Source organism: Scomber japonicus, chromosome 17 (assembly GCF_027409825.1).
Source record: "Scomber japonicus isolate fScoJap1 chromosome 17, fScoJap1.pri, whole genome shotgun sequence".
Taxonomy (NCBI): Eukaryota; Metazoa; Chordata; class Actinopteri; order Scombriformes; family Scombridae; genus Scomber; species Scomber japonicus.
This window is the reverse complement of record NC_070594.1, coordinates 22,744,629-22,767,001: the sequence shown is the minus strand read 5'-3', so window position 1 is coordinate 22,767,001 and position 22,373 is coordinate 22,744,629. Positions and strand designations below refer to the sequence as shown.

General features: G+C 38.2%; 1 protein-coding gene across 1 annotated transcript; it reads right to left on the bottom strand.

Annotated features, from left to right (window-relative positions):
* Nucleotides 1-558: 558 nt before the first annotated feature.
* On the bottom strand, nucleotides 559-6,412 carry katnbl1 (katanin p80 subunit B-like 1). The gene is made up of 10 exons (XM_053336824.1): nucleotides 6,292-6,412; nucleotides 5,592-5,707; nucleotides 5,402-5,439; nucleotides 4,899-5,169; nucleotides 4,616-4,731; nucleotides 4,475-4,525; nucleotides 4,033-4,122; nucleotides 3,664-3,768; nucleotides 2,229-2,322; nucleotides 559-1,191 (listed from the first exon to the last, which is right to left on the bottom strand). The coding sequence occupies exons 2-10, from the start codon at nucleotides 5,694-5,696 to the stop codon at nucleotides 1,159-1,161; spliced, it is 903 nt and encodes a 300-aa protein (XP_053192799.1). The 5' UTR covers nucleotides 5,697-5,707; nucleotides 6,292-6,412; the 3' UTR covers nucleotides 559-1,158.
* Nucleotides 6,413-22,373: the final 15,961 nt, after the last annotated feature.

Genomic DNA, 22,373 nt, shown 5'->3' with positions numbered 1-22,373 from the left:
CAAATAAAAAAATCATCAGCGTTATCTTCAACCTTATAAAGATAAATTGAAGCTGTAAAAGATGTCATTCTACATTTGGAATGTTAACTTCCCAGGATTTATTCTACCGTGAATATTGTCAAAATGTTAATATTTTCTTTTACAAAGTAGTTCCTTTGATTATGTTTCCTTCAAACTGAGGAAACCATGTGTCATTTCATTGTACCCTCCAGTTACACTATTCCACATGTTAAAAGGTAATTAATTTGAATGCAATTTTGAGGGGGAAAAAACCCTCAAAAACTAGTTTGGGCACATTGGATGGCTTACTGAACAAGTTTGCTTTAGTTGTTTAGCTATTAGCTGTTAGGTTAAACACAATTGTGGTGTAATAATGTACTATTAACATTTTTAAAGCAATGTGCACCAATCCAATTTATATAAGCCATTTAAATTTCCCCTTAATAGATTAATTAAGATTTTCTCTGCTACAATATACTAGCTAACACTGTAAAAATAAATCATGTTGACTATCTGTTTATGTATGTAAAACACAATAAGAACATCAAAAAATTAGATTTTTATCAAATTTATTTAAAAGAAGATTAAAAGAATCACTTGTTTTTACATTTTACATTATACAGTCAAATGTCATAAGGAGGCAAAAATGAAAACAAGAGGAGCTCTAATAACTTAAGACTGCTGCAGATTCAAGTTCCTGATTCCAAAGAACCCAGGATTAAAAAAAACATCAAAACAGCGGAGCATTCATTACATCCACAAGTGCATTTGCATTCCATGGCAAAGAGTGGTGTAGTGAGAGACAAAGAGCTTGGCACTTCATAGAGCGACGTACATCCAGTCTCATGGAGGTCAGCTATATGCCCCTTCACAAGACGGTCCACTTCAATGTGAAGCAGTCATTTGCTGTGTTTTTTTCTTCTTTTTTTAAAATGTTTGTTTGTTTTTGTTTAGCAGAAAAGCTCTCCTGGCCCCTTCTTAAGTGTCTCCAGCTCTAACTGAAGGAGTCTGAAGTGTTGTTATCAGTCCCAGTTAGGAGGTGTCGAGTTTGAGGGGCAGAATGAACCAGTCCATTTCTCTGGCATCATTATCAGTTCAAAACACAGCCATGATCCGGCAGTAGTGGTCACATCCTCAAGAGTGTTACGTTGACAACTGTCAGGGCAGCTGTGAAAGATAAGCCTCGATGGCCTGCGACAAGAAGAGAAGACAATATTAGTTTTTTTCACAGCTAGTCAAACATCCTGCATGCATTCAAATGATCTTAGTTTTACAACAGAATGAATTAATCAGTCCCAACATGTATCTACATTTATACTCAATGTGTTTTTCCAGTTACAAACAGCACAAGACACAAGATTACTCTGCCAACACTAACCATAAATGTGTTCATTTGGCTTTCTGCAACTATTACTTAAAACTTTAAATGAGTCAAACTATTTCCTTCAACAGGTCTCATGAATGGCATCAGACTTTTCTTTCATGGCTTGATGCGTTGCAGCATGAAACAGGATGTGAAGCTGGAAACAAATGAACCGTAACCACAATACAGCCTAGAAACCTATGTTACTACTGCTAATACTATCCAGCTTGCAGAGGTTTCTTTATAGGATGGGAGTGGTTGGTGGTGTCCACCCAAAATCAACAAGAGGCCAGAAAAGACAGCAGAAACACCTGTACAGTCTGCTAACACTACTGGACAAGATGTTGTTTTGGAAATTTTTACAGAAAGACGCTGAAATTACTGTAATTCCGTTTCTATTAGAGAAAATACACAATAGACTTTTTGATTTTATTTCACAAGACTAGCCTTCTAAAAAGACAATTTTGAAGTAGACGATTAGGTGTGGAGATTGCTATTTGTGTAGGAAGTAACCTCTTAAATTTAAATCATAATTTTCTGTAACTTTCAAATATGTATTAGATCAGAGTCTGAGCCTCACATATTCTTAATGGCAATCTGAGCCCACTCAGTTTTTAGCAGTGTTGTAACATTATGTAAAACACATTTTTTAAATGTTGCCTCTCTGTTTTTACATTTTTATTTAAATTCTGCATCTTTTCAGTGTTTTCCACTTGAAGCATGAATTAATAAATACAATCCAAAAAATCTAAGGTTGACACTGAGTATATGAACAACATTGTCACATTTCCCTTTTATACAAATTTTGACAAATGGCATTTAAAATTACTTGCTAATAAACTTTGCATTAATGGCATCTTCTCACCTTTGCCATCTCTCCCGTAGATCCAGGAACCAAACACAACCGGGCACCATCCTTCCACAAGTCCTTCAGCCGCTGCTTCATGACTTCAATATTCCTGCAATGCACATACAAGCATTACTATAACAGCAAGTGTGCACATGACCCCCCCCACTCTGACTGTAGAACCCCCCCAACCCACTCTCTCTTCCACCCCTACCAAGAGCTTTGCTGATGCAAATGAATGCCAACTGCTATCAGAAATGTACATGATTTTAACAAATATCTTCTGAAGCTGGAAGTCATATATTTGAGTTGATTACAATTCAATATCTTTTTATCCACATCGTGACAGCAGAGTTAATATTCTGGTCTAAGGCAGATGAAGGTTTTTAAAATGGGTGAAATTATACTTTAAAAACAGCAACAACAAAAAACCACATTCACCTCCTTTGTTTACCATCAAGCACAAGTAGGTAAAATTACCAGGCACTAGAAAGGATGAAAAAAATCAAAGCTTTTGTGCCATATTTAATTCATCATTTAAAAAAAAAGAAAAGAAAAAAAAAATCTTACTGCTGCAGCTGTTTGTACACTCAGTGGTGAAAGAAGTCTGGTTGTGGTGGTGTAATCAACATGCAAGTATATCTGCTTTGAGCCTATGAATGCTGAAGAAAATGAAAGCAGGCAACACATCGCTTTGTATGCCAGTCAGGTGTGTTTTATACGGCATAGTTAAGTATTAGTACAAAGTACAGGAAGCATAATATAGTATAGTATATTATATTAGTAGGTCACTGTGCATTCCAATCCATAAACAAACAGAGTGATGGAGTGAATCACACAATGACACTTTATAAAAAGGACAGTTTTTAGTTTCCCCTGGTTGCTTTCTATAGTACTGGTCTGCAGCTTTTACAGTCAAGTACATGTTACAGTTAAAGGGGGAAGAGTCATGCACATTTTCAGGTCTATATTTATATTCTGGAATATCTTTGTGTAATTTAGTGTTTGAAAAACAAATGGTAGCTTGGAAAGGAAACTTCTCAAATACATCTGTAATGTCCGAGCCTGAATCTGATCCGAAATATGTGAGTGGACAACAGGAACAACCTTAGTAACAAAGGCTACCAACAGATGGCCGTCATTACAATCTGATGTAATCATGGGGAGGAAACAGAGACAACTTTGCAGATGAAGTGTTCAGAGCAGTGGAAGTCTGAGCTTTTCACTTGCAGGGAGCATTTTACATATGTTTACCTCGAGCATATAAATCAGAGAAAATAACAAAAAGCGTGATGTATCTCCTTTAAGTCACTGTCAGAAATGTGTCTCTAATATCACAGCCAGACTACAAAAACCAAGATGTCAGGGTTTAAAAAATAGCTGTAAGTGACCTTTAAGATTTGGTAATTTAATAGGAGTATCTATTTAGTTGTATATAAAATGCAGTGCCCACCTGTCTTCTGAACAACTGTCCCGCAGTCTTTTCTCATTTTTTGAAAGCTCTGGCCACCATTTCCTGATGATGGATTGAACCCAGTGTAAACCCACCATTATGTGTCTATATAAAAAAAAAGAAAAAGGAAAAATCAATCAACCAGTTAGTAAAATTATCATGTCAAAGATGTCAATAAATATTCTCAGTTCAAAAGTAGATTTTCAGTTTGGTTTATTAGTTGTTCAGACTGGCTGAAGCCTCTTGGATGTCTGAAGATTCGTCTTTGAGACTAAAACAGCAAATCTACTTGCCTTTGATTAGTCGATGTAATGTCAAAGACAGGCAGAGGATCACTTGACATTAACGCAGACACTCAGTGACACTTACTCTTCATATTTACTGGCAAGAATCATTTTCACTTGGGGCATGAGGTCAACGCAGCATCCAAGTGATAAACATGGTGCTTCAGTTTGAAGACTGAGACAGACACACAACAAAGTAAAGAAAGCTGGTTACTGGTGATATAGGCATACAGAGAAAAAACACAACTGAGTTCCAATAGTTGACTCTAGCAGACTCAGGCTTGCTGACTGTTGTAAGATCAAAACAAGCTGTCATCCTGTAATCTTGTGTATTATAATTTAATCAGTCTTTTTTAAAACTTTTTATTATATCACATAAGGTCTCAATACTCTAGGTCTACATTTACTTGAAGGCAATGCCACAAAACATCATTTAGATTATGCCACATTAATCTTTAATACAGATCTGCAAGCCGATACAGTTGAAGCTAAATGATTGAAGAAAAGGGAGAAATTGTGAGACTCACTTGTTTGTTAAGACAGGTAAGCAGTCGAGCAGCACCCCTGTGTCTTGAATTCTAGGAAAGCAAATATATGAAGTATTATTATCCTGCATTTAGCATTGAGCAAAATGTACCAAAACGCTGTAGAAGTGGTCAGTGTTTTACCTTATTAGATAGGCCACTAATTCACTGGCATTTCTTCGCCATAATGTTTGGGCTACTTTAAGTCGAAGGTTCCTTCCGAAAAGGACGTGAGTCATAGCTTCATGATCCTTTGATAGCTACACACAAATACAAAGAGGGAATTCATTGTTTGCTACAGTGCAGCACTTAAAAAAACCCAAATCAAACCCATGCAAAAATTAAATGCCTTGACATTGCACAGCAGAGAGGCATTCATTTGCAAACATTTTTTAAATATGAGCTACAGCTCGGCTAAGTCTCTCACTTCTGTAAAGTCGCTGTACTTGGAGCTGGCCCCTGCCATCTTGGAGGCCTCTGCAGAGTTCACAGGGAGCCCGCAGTTGTCATTGTAGTGAATGCCCCGCACATCATCGGAGCACGTCAGCTCATTTTCTTTGTTGGCCATGCCGGGGTCACGGGCACGGCCTACATTGGATGTTTTGCGGTGCAGCTTCAAGCCCACCTCCACCGATGGGAAACCCTTCCTCTTGCAAGATGACAATCGCTTCGCTTTGCCTGGACTGTGCACTTGGAATCTGTTGAAAGGAGAGTCGACACGGGTCACATGCAAAGGCGAGTTAGCTTGGTTTAAAAAAAAAGAAAATAAATTATAAAATTCAAAGCCGGTGACATAGTAATAATGGTGACAATGGTTATGGAAAGGTGCCTTAAATGGTCCAGTGACTGAGAGGGATTATCTGCGGGACACAGACAGTGAGTGAGTGATCATGATTAGATGAATCCCACAGATGAAGATCAGAGACTCACCTTTCTTTATCTAATTCTTCCTTATTTATAATATCCACCTAAAACAAAAGGATAGGGGATGAGGCCACCACTACATGCTGCACTACTACTACAACAGCAGCACTGCACTGTCACTTCACAGTCATCAGGATTTCACAGACAAACTGGACAACTGTTGACATAATAAGCAATGATATATGGTTCTCCGTACCTGCTTCATGTTCTTTTCAGCAGAAAGATGCAGGCAAGATCGCAGAAGGCCATTGGTTTTATTCTGTTTGACCTTACAGACATCCCATTGCTTACCAGCTGCCATAATAAGGGACACTGTTGGACAAACAATTGGGAGGGTAAGTTAGTAATCACACAGCTCCGCTTTCAGCAGCGACAATAAGTCACAGTTACTTTTCATGGCCTGATAACGTCTTGCTATGTAGCTAAGATACAGAGCACAAGCTGCAGTGTGATTCTCAAAGACTGGACGTTCAAATGTGATAAACATGTTGTTTTTTTGAGTCAAAGGCGTTGGCTGCTGCGATACAAGCCTTAACATTAGCTAACTGAGCTGCAACATTATGCTGTAAATGTGACTATCTGTTGGTTTAAATAGCACTAGCACGTTTTTCTTTGCGTGCTACTAAATGAGGTAACAAACGTTTTGAGTACAACACTGCATTTCGTTACGTCCTTCGGCTAAGTGAGCTAGCTTATGTAGCGAGCTAACTTAAAAGCCACAGTTAGCCAACTGTAGCTGTTAGCCTAGAGCTCGACTATCACGTAGACACTGACAAGCTGGGCCGCTAAGTGCTAGCTAACAGGCTAGCTCGTCTAACAACTCCAGGAACATATGGCTTGAATAATGGTGCTCCAGAAATCATTTGAACGATTTAAACCAGGAGTTAAATACCAACCGATCCATTCTGTCAAATGTCTTCAAGTCTCCGCGGGTGTGTAAAATCCCAAATGTGAAAAAATCTGGTTAAACTCAACAACAACTTCTGTCTGCAGGATCGCTAGCATTTGAGTTTTGACCATTCAAATGAATACACCGCCGGTGTGTGGGGATTGTGGGATTGATTTTGGCAAAGAAAATTGGAGTTTTAGCGACGACTGCTGGACATTAAGACACACAGCAGCGCACCGCGGCGCCATCTAGTGCCCTGTAGTCTGTAACGCAGGTGTGCTGGGACGTTTAAAGGATATGTTCACAATTTTCAAGTGTGTCGATAGATAGATAGATAGATAGATAGATAGATAGATAGATAGATAGAAAAGAAAAAAAATGGAAAATTGACTAAAAATCTATTACTAAAAAGTTGTAGGCCTACTAATAAAACAAATATATGTAGGTATAATAAATAATAATAAAATACGCAGTGTCCAAAAAGTGCCATTAAAATTGCACTGCAAAAAAACAAACAAGAAATACAGATTTGATTTTGCAATGTTTCGTAGTTGAAAGATGTGCAGGATTGGACCATTTTATTTACATGTAATGTGCAGCATGCAACAAGCTAATGCAGGTGTTGGTCAAAGAAGACTCCTAGGTTTTCTGAGGCTGCTGTGTTTTATCAGAAATGCTCTCAGAGCCTGTTCATCTAATGGCAAGTATGAACAGGAGGAATAATTATAGCAAGTTTCAGTGCTTATATTGGCATCTGACTCTTGTTTCAAGATAGACTTTGAAATTGTGGACCGGTCCTTTAACTACTGAGTTACAGTAACACTACAAATACACTTTAAAATGCCTCTTTTAACAATCGACATCTGCAGTTCATATATTTTTGGAATTTCTGTCATTTCTATAATCTGAAAAATGCAGTTTGTCTGGTTTGACATGATAAATGAATTATGTGTTTTTTTGTTTGTACAACTGAGCCCAGCCTGGATTGCCTTACAAAACATCATAAATTAATACAAATCAGATCCAGAATCAGTACATTTTCAAGTGACACCACAAAAAGTTCAAAACTGAAGACCCAAACAGTCAGATTTTCAGATCTTCAAATAAAACTCCCAAAACTTATATTGTATGAGGTATTGGAGAAATCAAAATAAAGATGAATTAAATAGATTATTTAATTATTTATTTTTCAAATTTTTGAGGCAAAGTTAGCAAACCACAGACTCGTTTTTGATCTGTACACTGGCAATCGATAACATACTTAACTGAACTGAGCCATTTCACACAAAACAGACACTTCATAGTCATCATAGTATTTACAATACAGAGGAAAATAAGACTTATTTTTCACTTCTTCCAAATCACACAAATAAATTCTCTTTTGAATACCTAAGAATACTCTAAATTTGGAAATGAAAGAGTTTTGGTTTAGTAAGATGTAAAATATAATTATGTGTGATCAGAAACCACCTTTAAGAAGAGGTGGATGCTGTCCAAATAATTTAAAACTATACTTTTGCACACCTGAATGTGAGAGTGAAAAACTTCTGCACGCTTTATTGTTTTCTGATTACACCTGATGTAAGCTGTTAAACCCAAAATGTTGCAATACCAGTACTGTAAGTGAGACAATGTGAACTTCTGCCTTTGACAGGACTTCTTTCCATACAGATCACCCACTTTTTGTACTCAGTCAAATGATCCAAACCCGAAGCAATGTTCCTTAAAATAGGAAACAGGAACAAACAAGTTACACAACTGAATTAACAACCCGCCAAGAAGACAATGCTTTCTTGTTTAGCCTCTCACATCTCCAATGTGGTCGGGTTTTTAAGAAATCTTTGGCTCTTGCTCTCCCTGCAACATAAACAGTCACAGGAGAGACGAAGTCCATCTCTCAAGTCCACTGGTCTTTTTTTATTTAGATCTTTGGCATATTTGCATTTAATTGCGATGAAGTTCATTATTTTAAAACATGAAAATGTCTAAAGGTGTGAGTACTGCTGATTAGGTCACACCTGTTTTAACAGAGTATCACAATGCATTTCTCTGTGAGTTATTTATGGTTTCACCACTCTACCATTTAATGAAGTGGCTTCAGAAGAATTGTGCATGACAACTTGCAACAAAAATCTGATATGTACAGTACATGTTATTGAAAAAGGAAATAACAAAATTAATATAAATCCATTTTTGCTTTCATTTGAGTTTGCTTTTTATTTTGTTTTGGTTGGAACAGAATAATTCATGAATTGACCTCAGAGTCACTGAGTTTTACGGTCATCAAATTCTCCTTGCTGCAAGGCCTTGAGCGATGTATAAATTATGGACGGATATTGGCAGTTTAGGTCTTCTGAGTTTGTCTGAGCACAAACCAAAACAAAAAAAAGAAACGTTTGCTGTCAGCATTATTGTGTTGACACGCCTGCTCAAAGACAAACTCACTCAACCACAAAAAGAGTGAGAAAATTGATTTGTATTTATTAAATGAAGGTTTTGGAATGAGTTCCCATCATCACACATTTTGAGTAAAGTGATAAATTAAAAAAAATGTAAAAAAAATACTTCCACAGTGTTGAAATATTACATTAAAATTGTGCAATATGAAGTTCTCTCTTTATTTGCATGACAATCATCAAAAAGCTTTACTACAATCCATTGTATCTTATATGAAGGCCTTTATTGAGTGAGTGTTCTATGTCACCACATAAGACTGCTGTGCACTCTTGATCCTTCCCCTTCACAACATCCTTCAGTTCACAAGTGTAAGTGGTTCTGGCTGCTCTGTTATGTTATAAAGGAGGAACATTTCCTGGCATGTTGTAGATACTGAAACACTTATCGGGGTAAATGTAAATGCCAAAAAATACATTGCAATTCTGAGTGATTGCCTCCATCACCGGAAGAATTTTCTATCTTGACGGAGGTGGAATCTTCCCAGGACGATATTGCGTCTACAGGCCTTGAGTGGCAATTGATAGGGATGAAAATGTCAACAGTTGCAATAGAAATGTTACACAATGACAAGCAAAACGCTCCATGCCAAGGCACATTGAGGGAGATCATAGCAGTCCAACACCCAACTGAAAGACTTAATGTTGCTGTTTCCTTTATTTTGGACGTTAACTGCAATTACCTTGTTCAAAATCACGGCTGGCTCGTTCCTCAGACAGCCGCAGAAATGAAAATGGCCGGCGGCTGTTTCTGTTTTGGCAAATCCAGGAATCAAAGTGGGGCTGAACGTACCAACCCAAACATACCAAATTCTTGAGGATACAAATGAAAATAAACCCAAGTGAGAGAAATTGAAACTGTGCTGTTGGTATGTATTGACGGCATCCAAACACAATCTTCCAGTCAGTTTGATGGGAGAATAATTAGATTTAGTCAAATCTTGGTAAATATTGTTGTGCAGCAGTAGTCTAAAGAATCATAATTTAAGGCACCATCATATGACGTAGCTTGACAAAACAACACTTTCCTTTAGCATTCAACAAAATTCAGAAAGAAGAATTCTTAAAGAATAAGTCTGGAATCAAAGGCAGTCGTGGGATGTGAATACTATGTTTATTAAGTAAGTATATTTACTAAAGTACTGTGCTTAAGTACAAATTTGAGATATTTGTACTTTACTTAAGTGTTTCCATTTTATGCTACTTTCTACTTTTTATGCTACTTTGTACTACTCTACTTTTTCAGAGGGAAATATTGTAGACTACTTTTACTACTACATTTATTTACTATTTAGTTACTTTTCAGATCATAAAGTAATATATTTGAATAATCTGTTGTTGAAAACATTACAGTCATACAGCCTGACAGATGCACACATGTCAAACTATACAGTCTCAGAGACAATGGCTATTTACAGTACTTGGATTAGATGTACATGGCCATAGTATTGTTTTGACTCCTTGTTTACCTCAGAGTGGTGGTTTTGTAATATACAGCAGCAGATGTGCATAGAGATGTTTTATCTTAACATTGAAGAAGATTTAATCATTAACCCTCAGCCAGTTAAAAAAAAGCATTCCTTCTGTATTTCTGAGAATTAAAATAAGGGTCCCAAGTTCACATAAACTGCATGTAAATTATCAAATTCACATTCATAGCACTAGGCATACTTTATAGCACACTTAAAATGGAATATCTATACTTAATATCTGTCCAAGTTATAAACAATGATATAAAATATTTGACTGCAACCCCTGAACAGACACTGTCTCCCCTTGGCCATTTTGTAAACACCTACAATATCTTTCTAAGAAATGGACTGCTAACTAAACTAAAGTCTGTGTAAAGTAAGAATAAATATGTGTTCTGAGTTTGACATACCACAGAAAAGTGTGTTGTTAACCACCCTGCCAAATTTGAATGATTAAAAAAATCGCCAAATTTATGAAATTAGGCTTCAAAGTTGAGCCTGCTGAGTTCGCTGAAACCCCGCCCCATACCAAGTGTCACCTGTCAATCAAAGTCACCACCTCTACCCGAAACATGGACGCCACGTGTGAGAACTTTCTGCTACTAACCATAGACTGTATATAAGAAATAACTCAGCTGCTAGCTTGGCTACTAGCTTGATGGCTAACTCTGCGGCTTGCTAGATGGCTAGCATGTCCGCTAACTCAGTGGCCAGTTCGGCGGCTAACTCAGCAGCTAACTGGCTAACTGTAGACCGTAGTAATAGTAGTGTGCGCTGAATGTATTTATATCACTACAGCAGCAGGGGCGTGTTTATGCCAATCTAAATCTAAATGGTTAAAATGCTTTTTACACCTTTTTTAGAAATACATTTATGACCTATTTAATGTGTTTAGAAGAAAATGTTTGAATTCACTTTACACAGTCTTTAAGTCTACACAGCCAGATTTCTAAGAATCTAAAGCCAAGATAAAGCATTTTGCAAAGTGTGAAACAGTGGAAGCCATTAACAAGTTGAAGCACATAGCTACTTCCCTTGGGGCCAAACAACAAACAAGCAAACTAATCTGCTACTTTCTCTTATCAAGAGATTGAGAGGACACGCTACTGAACATGCTAAAACCAATCAACCTTACTCCCTAATTTGCCTTTTCCTGTGTCCCTCCAGCCTGTCATATAAGCCTTCAGATCAAGCAGTGAAAAAAGTTTTGGCCCACTGCCCTTGAATTTACTTGTAGCCATCAGAGTTTAATGTCCATAATTGTGTTGACATTATGTAAGACTGTTTTGAGAGGTGCTTCACACACAGCATTTCTGTTCTCGGAGCGGCTCTCTGCCATGATGAAGGAACTGCAGTTCTTGTCCAAAAAACGCAAACCAAATTAAATCAAAGGGATGGCAAAGAGCTCAGGAAGGAAAAGGTGGCAGCGATTTCGGCATTCCTGTCATATGATTCAGGGACAGATGCCCAGGCCAGGACTGAGCTGCCGAATTTCTCAATTTACATGATCTTCTGCAGATCCTTTTGGTCTGTGCTTTACTTCTTCAGCAGAAAATATGCTGCTATATTTTTTTTTGAGGTAATGATATTTAACATATATCAGCTGAGTGTGGGAATGTTTCCATACAATGTCAAAAAATTTAAGGACTTCAGGAAGTCACTTGCTTGTTTAGATTTGGCCTTGTACAGATTTTATCTAACACATTTTGAGCAGCAACTATTTCCTTTCAAGTATTATTCTATTCTCTGTGCACAGTTTTGTTGCCTTGCAGCAAAGAGAGGAGATATTGCTAGAGAAATGAAAGGCGGTACACTCTTATGGCATCAAATTGTCTTCAATTTAGTCAACCAACTAATTTTGCATTTGTTTGTTGAAAGCAATCTGACAGGTTTAGATTGGTGTACTGAAGGTTTCTACCAACCACAGTCATGCATACACAAAAACAAAAAAAAAATCAAACACATGCATTGAGTGTTTCAGCTTCAAAACACCCACAGGAGGCCACAAAGCACAGGTCAAATGTTTATTTCATGCTGTAAGAATGACACACCACCCAGCCTGTCTGTTTCTGTTTTCTGCCAAGTTTGTTTGCAATTTCAGGCTGAGGCGCTGATTTATTTGAGCCTCTAGTTTGCAGCAGAGGTGCACTTGGATGAGTGGCAGATCCCTTTTTTGTTGTACTGAGTTGGGACATACAGATCTCTGTGGTCCTTTACAGCAAACAGATGCTGAAGGTATGAGCTCCTCTGAGAGCTCATTCCTACACTAGATGGCAATGTTTGTCTGTAGCTGCCGGACATCTGGCTGGGTGTCTAGACAGAGGGTCTTGCTGCCAGCAGTTGTGCGATACAGCCGTTCAGTCCACCTTGGATGGTCTCACAAAGATTTTTACACAGTCACAGAGCTTCCAAAGTCTCTATCCCCAAGAAGCCTTAAAGCTTATGCAAAGAAAGTCACACAGAGTGAAAGAAGAAGCTCACTGCTTCACAAGACATGGTAGGGAAGAGGTGATGTGGTTTTTCTCTTCTGTAGGCCCTAAAATTTTCTTTATGGGGTTTTGAACATGGCTTTTCTAATATCTATAAACCTATATGTTGAATATTTTTGAAATAGAAGAGAAGCACCTGACATCTAAAGTGCTCTATAAATAAAGTTTATTATCTACCGCTCTCATGTTGTTTTCTTTGATGGTCAAATTGTAACTTTCAAAAGTGGGATTGAATCTTTTCATCCTTACTACCTTAGTAGAAGAAACATGGACACAGAAAAGTTTTTTGTTGTTTTTTTGTTTCTTTTTGCAGGTACCAGTTTCCAGGTGGAAGGCCAAGTTCAGGTTGACATTTTGCAGAGCTAATGTAGCTAATAAACACTTAACTAATAAGAATGGAAACCCTACTTAATTGAAGAGCAAGTGGCCATGGCCACTCATCCAAGTGCACCTCTGCTGCAAACTAGAGGCTCAAATAAATCAGCGCCTCAGCCTGAAATTGCAAACAAACTTGGCAGAAAACAGAAACAGACAGGCTGGGTGGTGTGTCATTCTTACAGCATGAAATAAACATTATCTACCATATGGGCAATCTGGGCAAGGGCCCTTGAACAGAAAGGGGCTCTCAATGATAGGAAAAAACTGTGTGCACTTTTGTTGTTGTTGTTCTTCTACTCTTGGTGTTGATAATTATGGCCACTGTTGGAAATCTAGTATGTCCAAAACAAAATATGTAGTTTCCACCCGATAGCAGTGTTATCTAATTGGAATTGGACTAGTTTCACTGCTCTCATCTGTGTAATTTCAGAAGCAACCAGCTGTTTTCAATGAAAAAGATGAATTCCTACCTACCTGTTCAGCACCAAACAGCTGACAAAGTTAATGATTAGCTGGTGACACATTTAGCAGCTGGAGAGGAAGATGTTCCCTCTCAGGAGTTGGACAAGATCAACATAGAGCTAAAATGATGGTGAATCAGGGTGACACCCCTTAATATGTTAGTGTTGTGTTTACACTGATGTATTGCCCCCAAGTGGCCAAGAAAATGAATGAATGCAGGTTTAAACACTGTATATTCCTTTGGCAATTTGCAAGTGTTGCATAAGAGAGCACAGTGCCTGTTCTACTTGAAATCAGCGTTAAACCATGTGTTTACTGGTCTTCCTTGCTTGCCATGGTGTTGACTTTCATATGATATTTTGTTTACATACCGTTAATCTGAGCCATGAGGGTCATGTGCTGTTCCTGTGCCAAATTGAAATGGAGAGAAACCATGACCATTTTTGTACCCAGTGAGAACAGTTAAGTTGTTGCCCCTTCCCAACAGGTGTGGCAAAACTAACATGAGAGTGTTAAAGATGTCAATCAAGCATTGTCTGTACATGCCCTCACAGTCTTGACAGTAATTGGGCAAAATAAGTGAAAGCAACTGTGTGGGTGGACAGTAGTTGTGTAGGGGCTTTAAATGTGTTCAGTTGTACAAAAATAATATTTGTTTACGGCTAGCTGTGTAGGAAACCATGTTTGTTTGTCATAATTCCCTAAATTGGGGATTGAGAACATGTGCTGACCTAGAAACTCATAAAAAGCTTGTTTGATTTCAGTTTTCCTGGTGGAGGTAGAACATCTTGACTCACAATAAAATGCAGAATCAAAGGTGAAGACTTCCATAATGATTTGGGGACAAAAAGCATTGAAAAGGTGTGACATTTATGATTTCTGCATTTGTTCTCAGAATTTGTAAGAATGAGACATCATTAACCAGGCATGCGTGACATGTTCTGTAGGATGTCTTTCATTATCATTTACAAGCAGGACAAAGGGCAAAGAGTTCAGTAATTGAATTACACCACAGTACAACATCAAAACATGAAACAAGAACTCCAGACAAGTGATAACTCATGAACATCACAAGCATACTGACATAGTAACCCTCAATCTCAGCTGCTCTGTTCACATTTGGCCTCTGACCTTGACCTTGGGTCATCATTCAAGCCTCTTCCATAATTTAAGGAGCCCCCTTCCACTCGTCCACATTATGTGCTTATTATTGTAGGATAAGACTTCTCATTTAGAGCATGTGCCTAACTGTTTGAATTCAGCATGTGAAAAACAGGCTTAGGCCGTAATAATACACTTGTGTACCTTCACGGCATGTGCACAAACCAAATGATGATAAAGTGCTCTCACACTGAAAGCTGCAAACCACATTTCTTTGCATGTATGGACCATATGGCTGCACTGACGATCTTCTTATATTTATATTTTTCCAGTCAAAGATTTATAGATTGAATTTGTTGGATGTATATCTTGGCTTGAGGTCTTAGGAAATGTTCTGTACTTTGGTCTTTCATAGCACAGAGCATGTAATTGACAGGAAATAGATGCATCTATGTGCCGTACCTCTCAGAAGGAAATGTCTGGAAAGGGCAGGTCTATTTGGATTGCAGGTTGGGCCTATGGGTCAGACTTGTTTTGAACAGTGGCATGGGTTGAGCTGGGTGAGGGGATATGGTGGTCTCTCAAGGCATTCACCTTTACACCTTAAACCACACAAGGAGGTTATTTGGAGAAGCAACTTGTTTTCATCAAGGAAGAACTTGCTGCCCTAGGCTCTGTAGCGAATGACAAGGCCAGTGTAATTTCCATCTTAACCCCCTCCCCAATTTCTCCCTGTCAGCTGCCTGTTTTGGTAACCCCTGGATCCTAACACCATAACCTACAGGCCGAAAGAAGAGTGGCCCTGTACAAGAAGTTAGTTATCAAGTCTATGTTCTAGAAAGAGTGATTTGCACGACTGATTATGTTAAATAATCTTTAATTTTAAAATGCATGCAACCCTTCACACACAAATATCTGAAAATGCAAATGGGTAGAAAGAGTTTTGTCCCATAGTAGACAAAAAAGGAAAGAAATACACTGAATTACACATACTCAGGATAAAAAATATAATAATAAGTCCTGCAAGTAGCCTGTTTTTGCAGTTACATTGTTGATTGATAACATCTATGTTATCCTCTAACAAGAGTTCATTCATAGACTAGTACTTTCTCTCATAATGTAAGATTTAATTTTCCAATTATTTCCTCAAGTTGTCATTCAAATATTTCAACAATGCATTTTTCTTCCAGTTTACAAAGCAAACTAACAATGCAACTAAGAATTATTTTAATTATCTATTAATCTATTCATTATTTTTTTAATTTAATGAATTAATTGTTTGGTCTATAACACTTTAGCTGTGACAATTGGTTATATATATATAGTAGAAATTCCCAAATTTTCCAGAACTTATTTTGTCTAACCAGTTTACAACAATATAAAACAAAGCAGGACATTATATTTGGTGTTTTTAATCGATTATCAGAGCCCAATTGCTTGGGAGTAATTGAAAAATAAAAGCATGTCTCTATAAGGACGTAAAGACAGTAAGCTACTTTAAAATTACAGTTTGGCCACAAAATCCACACAACCAAACTCAGAAGCATCTCAGTGAAATCTGTTGACAAAAAAGAGGAAAAAAAGCCTCTATTTTGTATCTGTGTATGCTCATATGCGTGTTTAATATGCAAACTAAACAGAATACTCAATTAATTGCTTATGTTCTACATGATTATCATGTGAAGTTCACTGATTTGTGTAAGGGAAAGTTTGTAAAAGCAATGAAAAAGATTCATGTTTTAATGGCTTGACACATTTTAAGCAGAGTCTGTCACTGTCAGACGTATCACCTCCATGAAACACTAACCTCCTCCCCATGTGGTCCGTGTGTGTGTTCTCCTTAGAAAACACTGGAAGCCATTTGGAGAAAGTTTCCATTTGGCTTTTTTCTGGATACCTCCCCATTGGTGGTACACCAGTGGTATGTGCCTTGCCTGACAGCTCCACTGGGCTTACCCATGGAGATATCATCTGCATTTTCAGGTGTGTGCCAGTCTCTTTGACTTGGTTTAGTCTTGAACTGCATTGGTATTTAAAACACTGATGTCCAAAGTAGAACCACGGAGGTTGATATACTGTCAGCTCTTCAACTTTATGGAAAAATCACTTCACAACACAAGAAAAACACACATGTGTATCATATACTATTCTAGCATTCCCCATCAACTTACCCCACTGCAAAGGAGCCAGAAATTGTTTTGGGATCTGGGGAATATCCTCAGAAATGCCATGTGTTCAATATGTGATGTTACACAAATTCCCTGTGTTATGTCTGTCTTCAATCTAAAACTACAGATAAATGCATCCAAGAGCAGTCAAGAGAAATTCTAAAATAAAATATAATAATATAAAAAGTAAGGTGAATCTTAAGTGATCAATTAAAGACGATGGCTTAATTTTTTTTTTCTTCAATCAACAGTTTAAAACCCAAAGATATTATGAACAAGTTTTTTTGGTGTTTTTTGGAGCATTTCCCTTTATAAACTCTGATACCTGAAAATACCACATTTTCACAAAGTTCAACCCTTTGCACTAACATCAAACCACCATATTGTCTGTGTCATCCAAGGCTCCAAAGTGGTTTGATGGATGACGACCCACAAACGTTTCCTTCATCGTGCTTCCTCCTCCTCGCTGCTGTGCTCTCTCTCTGTTGCGCCACACGGCCACAGCTGGACTATCACAACATTTCCATTGCTCTCTCACTCACCCTTCCATTCTCAATGAGGAATAATTGGACAAACCTGCAGTGAGCATGTATCATGGACCACTTAACCAAAAAAATTCTGACTACAATTTAAACCAAAAGGCGGAGATAGGGAGTAAACAGCTGAGGGCAGAGGAGGCACACTCAGCGAATACATTTGTGTTTGCAAACTACCCGAGCATGCTACAACTTCCCATGCAGAACTAAATAGCTCTGTCAATGAACCAAGTAGAAATATCAGGAACAAACTGTATCTTTACTTCTGCTGGATGGCGTGTCCAGCCGTGTGAGCATGTAGATGAAAAGTATTTAAACATGTGTGGGCCGACACTGAGTTCTCTCCAGCTGACCAGGTCGCCAACACATTGTACTGGTGCGTCTCTGTGCACTATCACCACTCTGTGCCTCACTCTGTCAGAGGACAGCCCAGCCTCCAACTGGCACCAAACACATAGCAACATGCTGAGCAGATGTGAGAAAGCCGCCCGCAGGCTCTCTGTGCTGCTGGAATAACACTCTGCACATCAACACATGGCCATGTGGAGAAGAAGAAAAAAAAAACCCCACTGTGATCACGTTCTCCGCAGCATGCCGAAGTCCCGTCCTACGGAGTGGAAAGGTCAGCTGGGAGACAAAGAGGCTGAAGAAGTGAGAGCACCTGGCTGGTTTTTAAGTGTTGATCCTTTTCAAGCATATTGTTATGTCTGCTGGATCGTCCTCTTGGTTAAATCACCTGATGAGGACACAGACACTACGATTATGTGATGTTGGCAGATGGACAACTCTAGTGCACTTGTGTGTTGTAGTAAGCATGATTACATGATTGATGCTGACACTTTCACATGGACTTAAAAAAATAGCACAACCCTTTCTACCTCACCTAAATTGCATTTTGTGGCAAATAGCGAAGGACTTGGGCAGGAGAAATGCTTCAGCCTTAATAGTGCCAATTTTAAATATAGACACAGCAAAAATCCATCAATAAAAACAGTCTGTTTTTCTATTTTATGCTAAATGAATATGCAGAGTTGCAAGTTGATACGGAGGAGGAAAACACAACTAGAAATCTCTCTTTTACTATCAGCTAGTGGTTTCCAACCTGGAGGTCTAGATCCCCAAGGGTGTTGTAAGATAAATCTCAAGTCACAAGATAATTACTTGGGTAGGAAATAAGAAAAAGTATGATAATGTTACATGAAATTATTTGTATTTTTAGACTTCTGTCAAGTTTTTTGTCTAATCTTGTGATATTATATTATTTAGTTTTAGCTCTTTGCTTCAACTGTAACCCCTGCTGTAAGTCATTGTAAAGACTATTCCTGATTCAGCAGACGTATTTTTAACAGTACAACTAAGCTGCGTGGCATATTTTGTCCACTAGTTGGCATTACAGTATGTGCTGTCATATTAAAGACCCAAAACAAAGGGAAGTATTTGCATATCTAGAGCTTATAATGCGGCTATTTGGAGGAAAAGTTATTTTTGAGACCCCATTAATTTATATGTGGATGCTTATAACATGTTATAACATGCAAATAAGCATCTGTTACTTATGTTATATTGTTGTGGCGAGCAGTGTGGAGAATAAAAGACAGGACAAAGACAAACCTTTATTAATTAGGGACAGGAACTAAATATGAGTTGCAAAACACAGCTGTGGTCAAGAAATGTAACAGCCACCTCACTCCACACCTCACACTTGGTTAGAACATGATAGGAAATGAAGACCGTCACAAATGATTGTATCTCCTTGATTCTGTGCACTCATTTCCCATCATGCCTAGGGCTGGACTGGGTAGTTTAAGTTTGCTGTTTTATGTTCCAAAATACAAATGTTACTTTTTATTATGTTGGTAATGGTAATAATAAATTGTACAGCTAAAAATCGCAAAAATCTAAATCTCTATTGCTTCAAAAAGTTAGTTTCGGAATAGAAAGACCCGTGGATATTGCTGATGGCTAAAGACTCACTTCACTTACTGGGACATGTCTTCACACTGTAGGTGACCAAGTATAGAATAACAAACATCCGACTCTTTGAACTGTAGCAGAAGTTAATCTGACAGCACCAGAAATCCGAGAAGGAAAACATCCAGGGCACGTGTGTGTGGGGTTATTGCAAAGAAATTGACACAACAAAACATGGACTACAGCCAGCATGAAAATAGTGGAGCTTGGTTAAATAAAGACATCCCACACCATCATAAAAACCCCATAAAAAATCCTTAATTTACTAATAAAGATATGGTTGTAATAAATTGATTGGGCACTCAAAACACACAGCGTTGATTTAGATAATGGAGACATTTACTGAAAGGTTCATTCATCTCTACATCATCACCGCTTCTACCTCTAATATCGGAGCTAACACTCTTTCACCCTTTCCTGACACTCTTGCTGTCCTACATTCCTGCTGGCCCTGATTAGTCACTAAGCCCTTCTCTCTGTTATTATTGCAAGAGTATCTCAGGTCATGAGACTTGAACACCAGCAAATTCCTGCCCTCTGGACTCCCCGTTCCCCCTGTTAGGTTCTGTCCATTGATGCTGTGAGTTATAGAACAATCCCAAGCATGAGCGGAATGGACATCCAGACGTAGGCTTGGTGAAAGGTTACAGTTCCCGCTCTGTAGTTTACAGGCTGCCACTAAATTATGCATATGTTAAATGTGAATAGTTGCCACCTGGTGGAATGCTTTGCGGTTTGTGGGAAGAATTTTGAAAATTAATTATGCTGGGAAATCGAAACTAACTTGATCGTAAATTTGTGGGTTCAAGGCATCGTTAGTTTTCCTGGAACCATCAATTCCTGCAACACTTTCATTCCCCCAGTCAGCAGTAAACAAGCTCTTGAACTCATTCACTGGTCCTCCAAATTCTTCCTTGTGCAATCATGTATCCCTGTGAGTCCATCCTTTAATTACAATAATCAAATTTTTTCTTTAACTAGCTAAAGATTGACTGACAGTTTGATTGTGCATAGTGACAGTTCCTTAATGGTACATCCTTGCACACGTCCAAAGAAAATCACATGTACATGCACATACAAGACCACTAATGGATACTAAATCAGACAAATTGTATAATAGCAGCCTTATAGTTACTTTCCCAGTGATAAAGACAAATGTTCTGCTGATAAGCTCCTAAAATACTGGGAGTTTTTGTGGTGCTCAGATCAGCGAGGCAGATCTCATGTTACTCTCGCTGTACGGGTTGAAAACACACATGACTTAATCAGTGACATTCAAGGAGCCAGGATCTGAGGAGTCAGAGGATCACATTACCCAGGTAAGGCCCAAAGGAATGTGGCCTATACTGTACATGTTATCAACTCATGACCAGGAGCCGATGAAAGGTCGACCTTTTTGATGATTAAACATGATGTAACTGATGACAGTGACAGTCTGAGTGCCACGTGATGCTGGGTATGTGAGAGTGTCGGATGGAGCCATCTGGCAACTGAAGCCACAAGGTCTACAGTCTTAAAGAGGAGAGAAAGAATTGCTTCTCACAAAAACTAGAGATATGGATCATTGCCCACATCTCACATTTGTTCAGAAGCTGAAATAGGTTTGGTGTTGTGCCCATTGACAGTCATTTTTGCCTGCTGGAGAAACAATTGACTGATCAGAGGTTACAAGCCATGGACGAGGACGTCATACTCCTGCATAGCTTTCTAGCTACGCAGCCACAATCATGAAAAATAACGCCAGAAAAATGTCAACAAGCATGTATGAGATCAGTGCAGCTGCACAAGTTGTTATAAGATGATTTACAGGACACATCTTAAATTGACATATTTATTAGATTAACGTGACAAAAGTTAGCTTAACTGCTTCTAGTAGCCGCTACTGCCCCTTCTGTGTGGACTGAAAATGAAGTTGGTCAGATAAGTCTCTTGCTCCTGATTTGGAAAAAGGAAAACAAAAACAACACCCATCCCAACAAGAAACCAGCTAATATGAACAGTTTTAATGAATGAAGTGAAATGAAATTACATATCAGACTGGTTATCAGGTTTATGGTAAACTACAAACTTGTAGGGTTTTGTCATGATTACAAGATTAGGAAAAAATACAGATATGATTCTTCTCTGCGAATATTTTGATTTTGAAAATATCTATCATTTCAAACTCTTAAAACCTAGTTTATTATAAATTTCAACGTTTGACTGCACAGATCCTCTTGCCATTCACCATCTTTCAAAGGCTTGCTGTGTTTCTCCACATCTTTAAATTGTGTTTCTGACTACCTTGAAATTGTTCTGAAAACTAACTAAGACTGTATTTGTAAGAGTTTATCCCTCATATAGAATTACCATCTGCACTAAACCCCCCCATTGCAACATTGTGGGTGACTTTGTTTAAAAGTAGCATGGTACCCTCTCAGCTAAACATTGACTGATCCTCATATGGTGCACATGAATCAGCTTGGGCCCCTGTGCAACTGAAGAGGCCTTTTGAGAAGACATCTCCTCTCATCTCTTTCTGTCTGCAGGTCTAATCTTCTCTGTCTGTGCCTGAATCAACTCAAAGCCGTGCTTATTTGCCAGCTTTCGCTGTTTACCTTCCATCGGAGATTCAACCTGTGTTGGCAGAAGTTACACAACCGGATCATCAAAGACTCACTTAAAGCTCCTGGGTGATCACACAGACATGATGCTTTTTAAGGGGGTTTTCTTATGTAAACATTCTTGTTTGGTGATTTTCATGACTCTCCAGTGACTGCCTTCATTCAGAAAGTTTATAAAGCATGTACTGAAAATAAGTTGTTTTGTCGATGTTAACCAGACATGACCTGAGTGTGTCTATCAGTGGATGAATTTTTCACTGTTGCCAATTTGGAAACTGTATTATTAGTAATTATAAGCTTATCATAGTTACACAGTAGCACTATCAAAAATCATTAAATTAAACATGAAATTACTACAGTGTCCACCAGTGAGCAATAAAAAATATAAAGCTTTTATCACATTAACAAGATCCTTAAGAAAATGTTTGTTTTATATGAGTTTGTGCTAAAAAAGGA

Excerpts from the sequence above, each read along its gene's own strand:
- katnbl1 (XM_053336824.1), bottom strand. The coding sequence starts at position 5,696 with ATGGCAGCTGGTAAGCAATGGGATGTCTGTAAGGTCAAACAGAATAAA. Across the intron at positions 4,732-4,898 it reads AGTACAGCGACTTTACAGAA|CTATCAAAGGATCATGAAGC; the intron begins GTGAGAGACTTA and ends ATTTGTGTGTAG. Across the intron at positions 2,323-3,663 it reads GACAGTTGTTCAGAAGACAG|GAATATTGAAGTCATGAAGC; the intron begins GTGGGCACTGCA and ends TGTGCATTGCAG.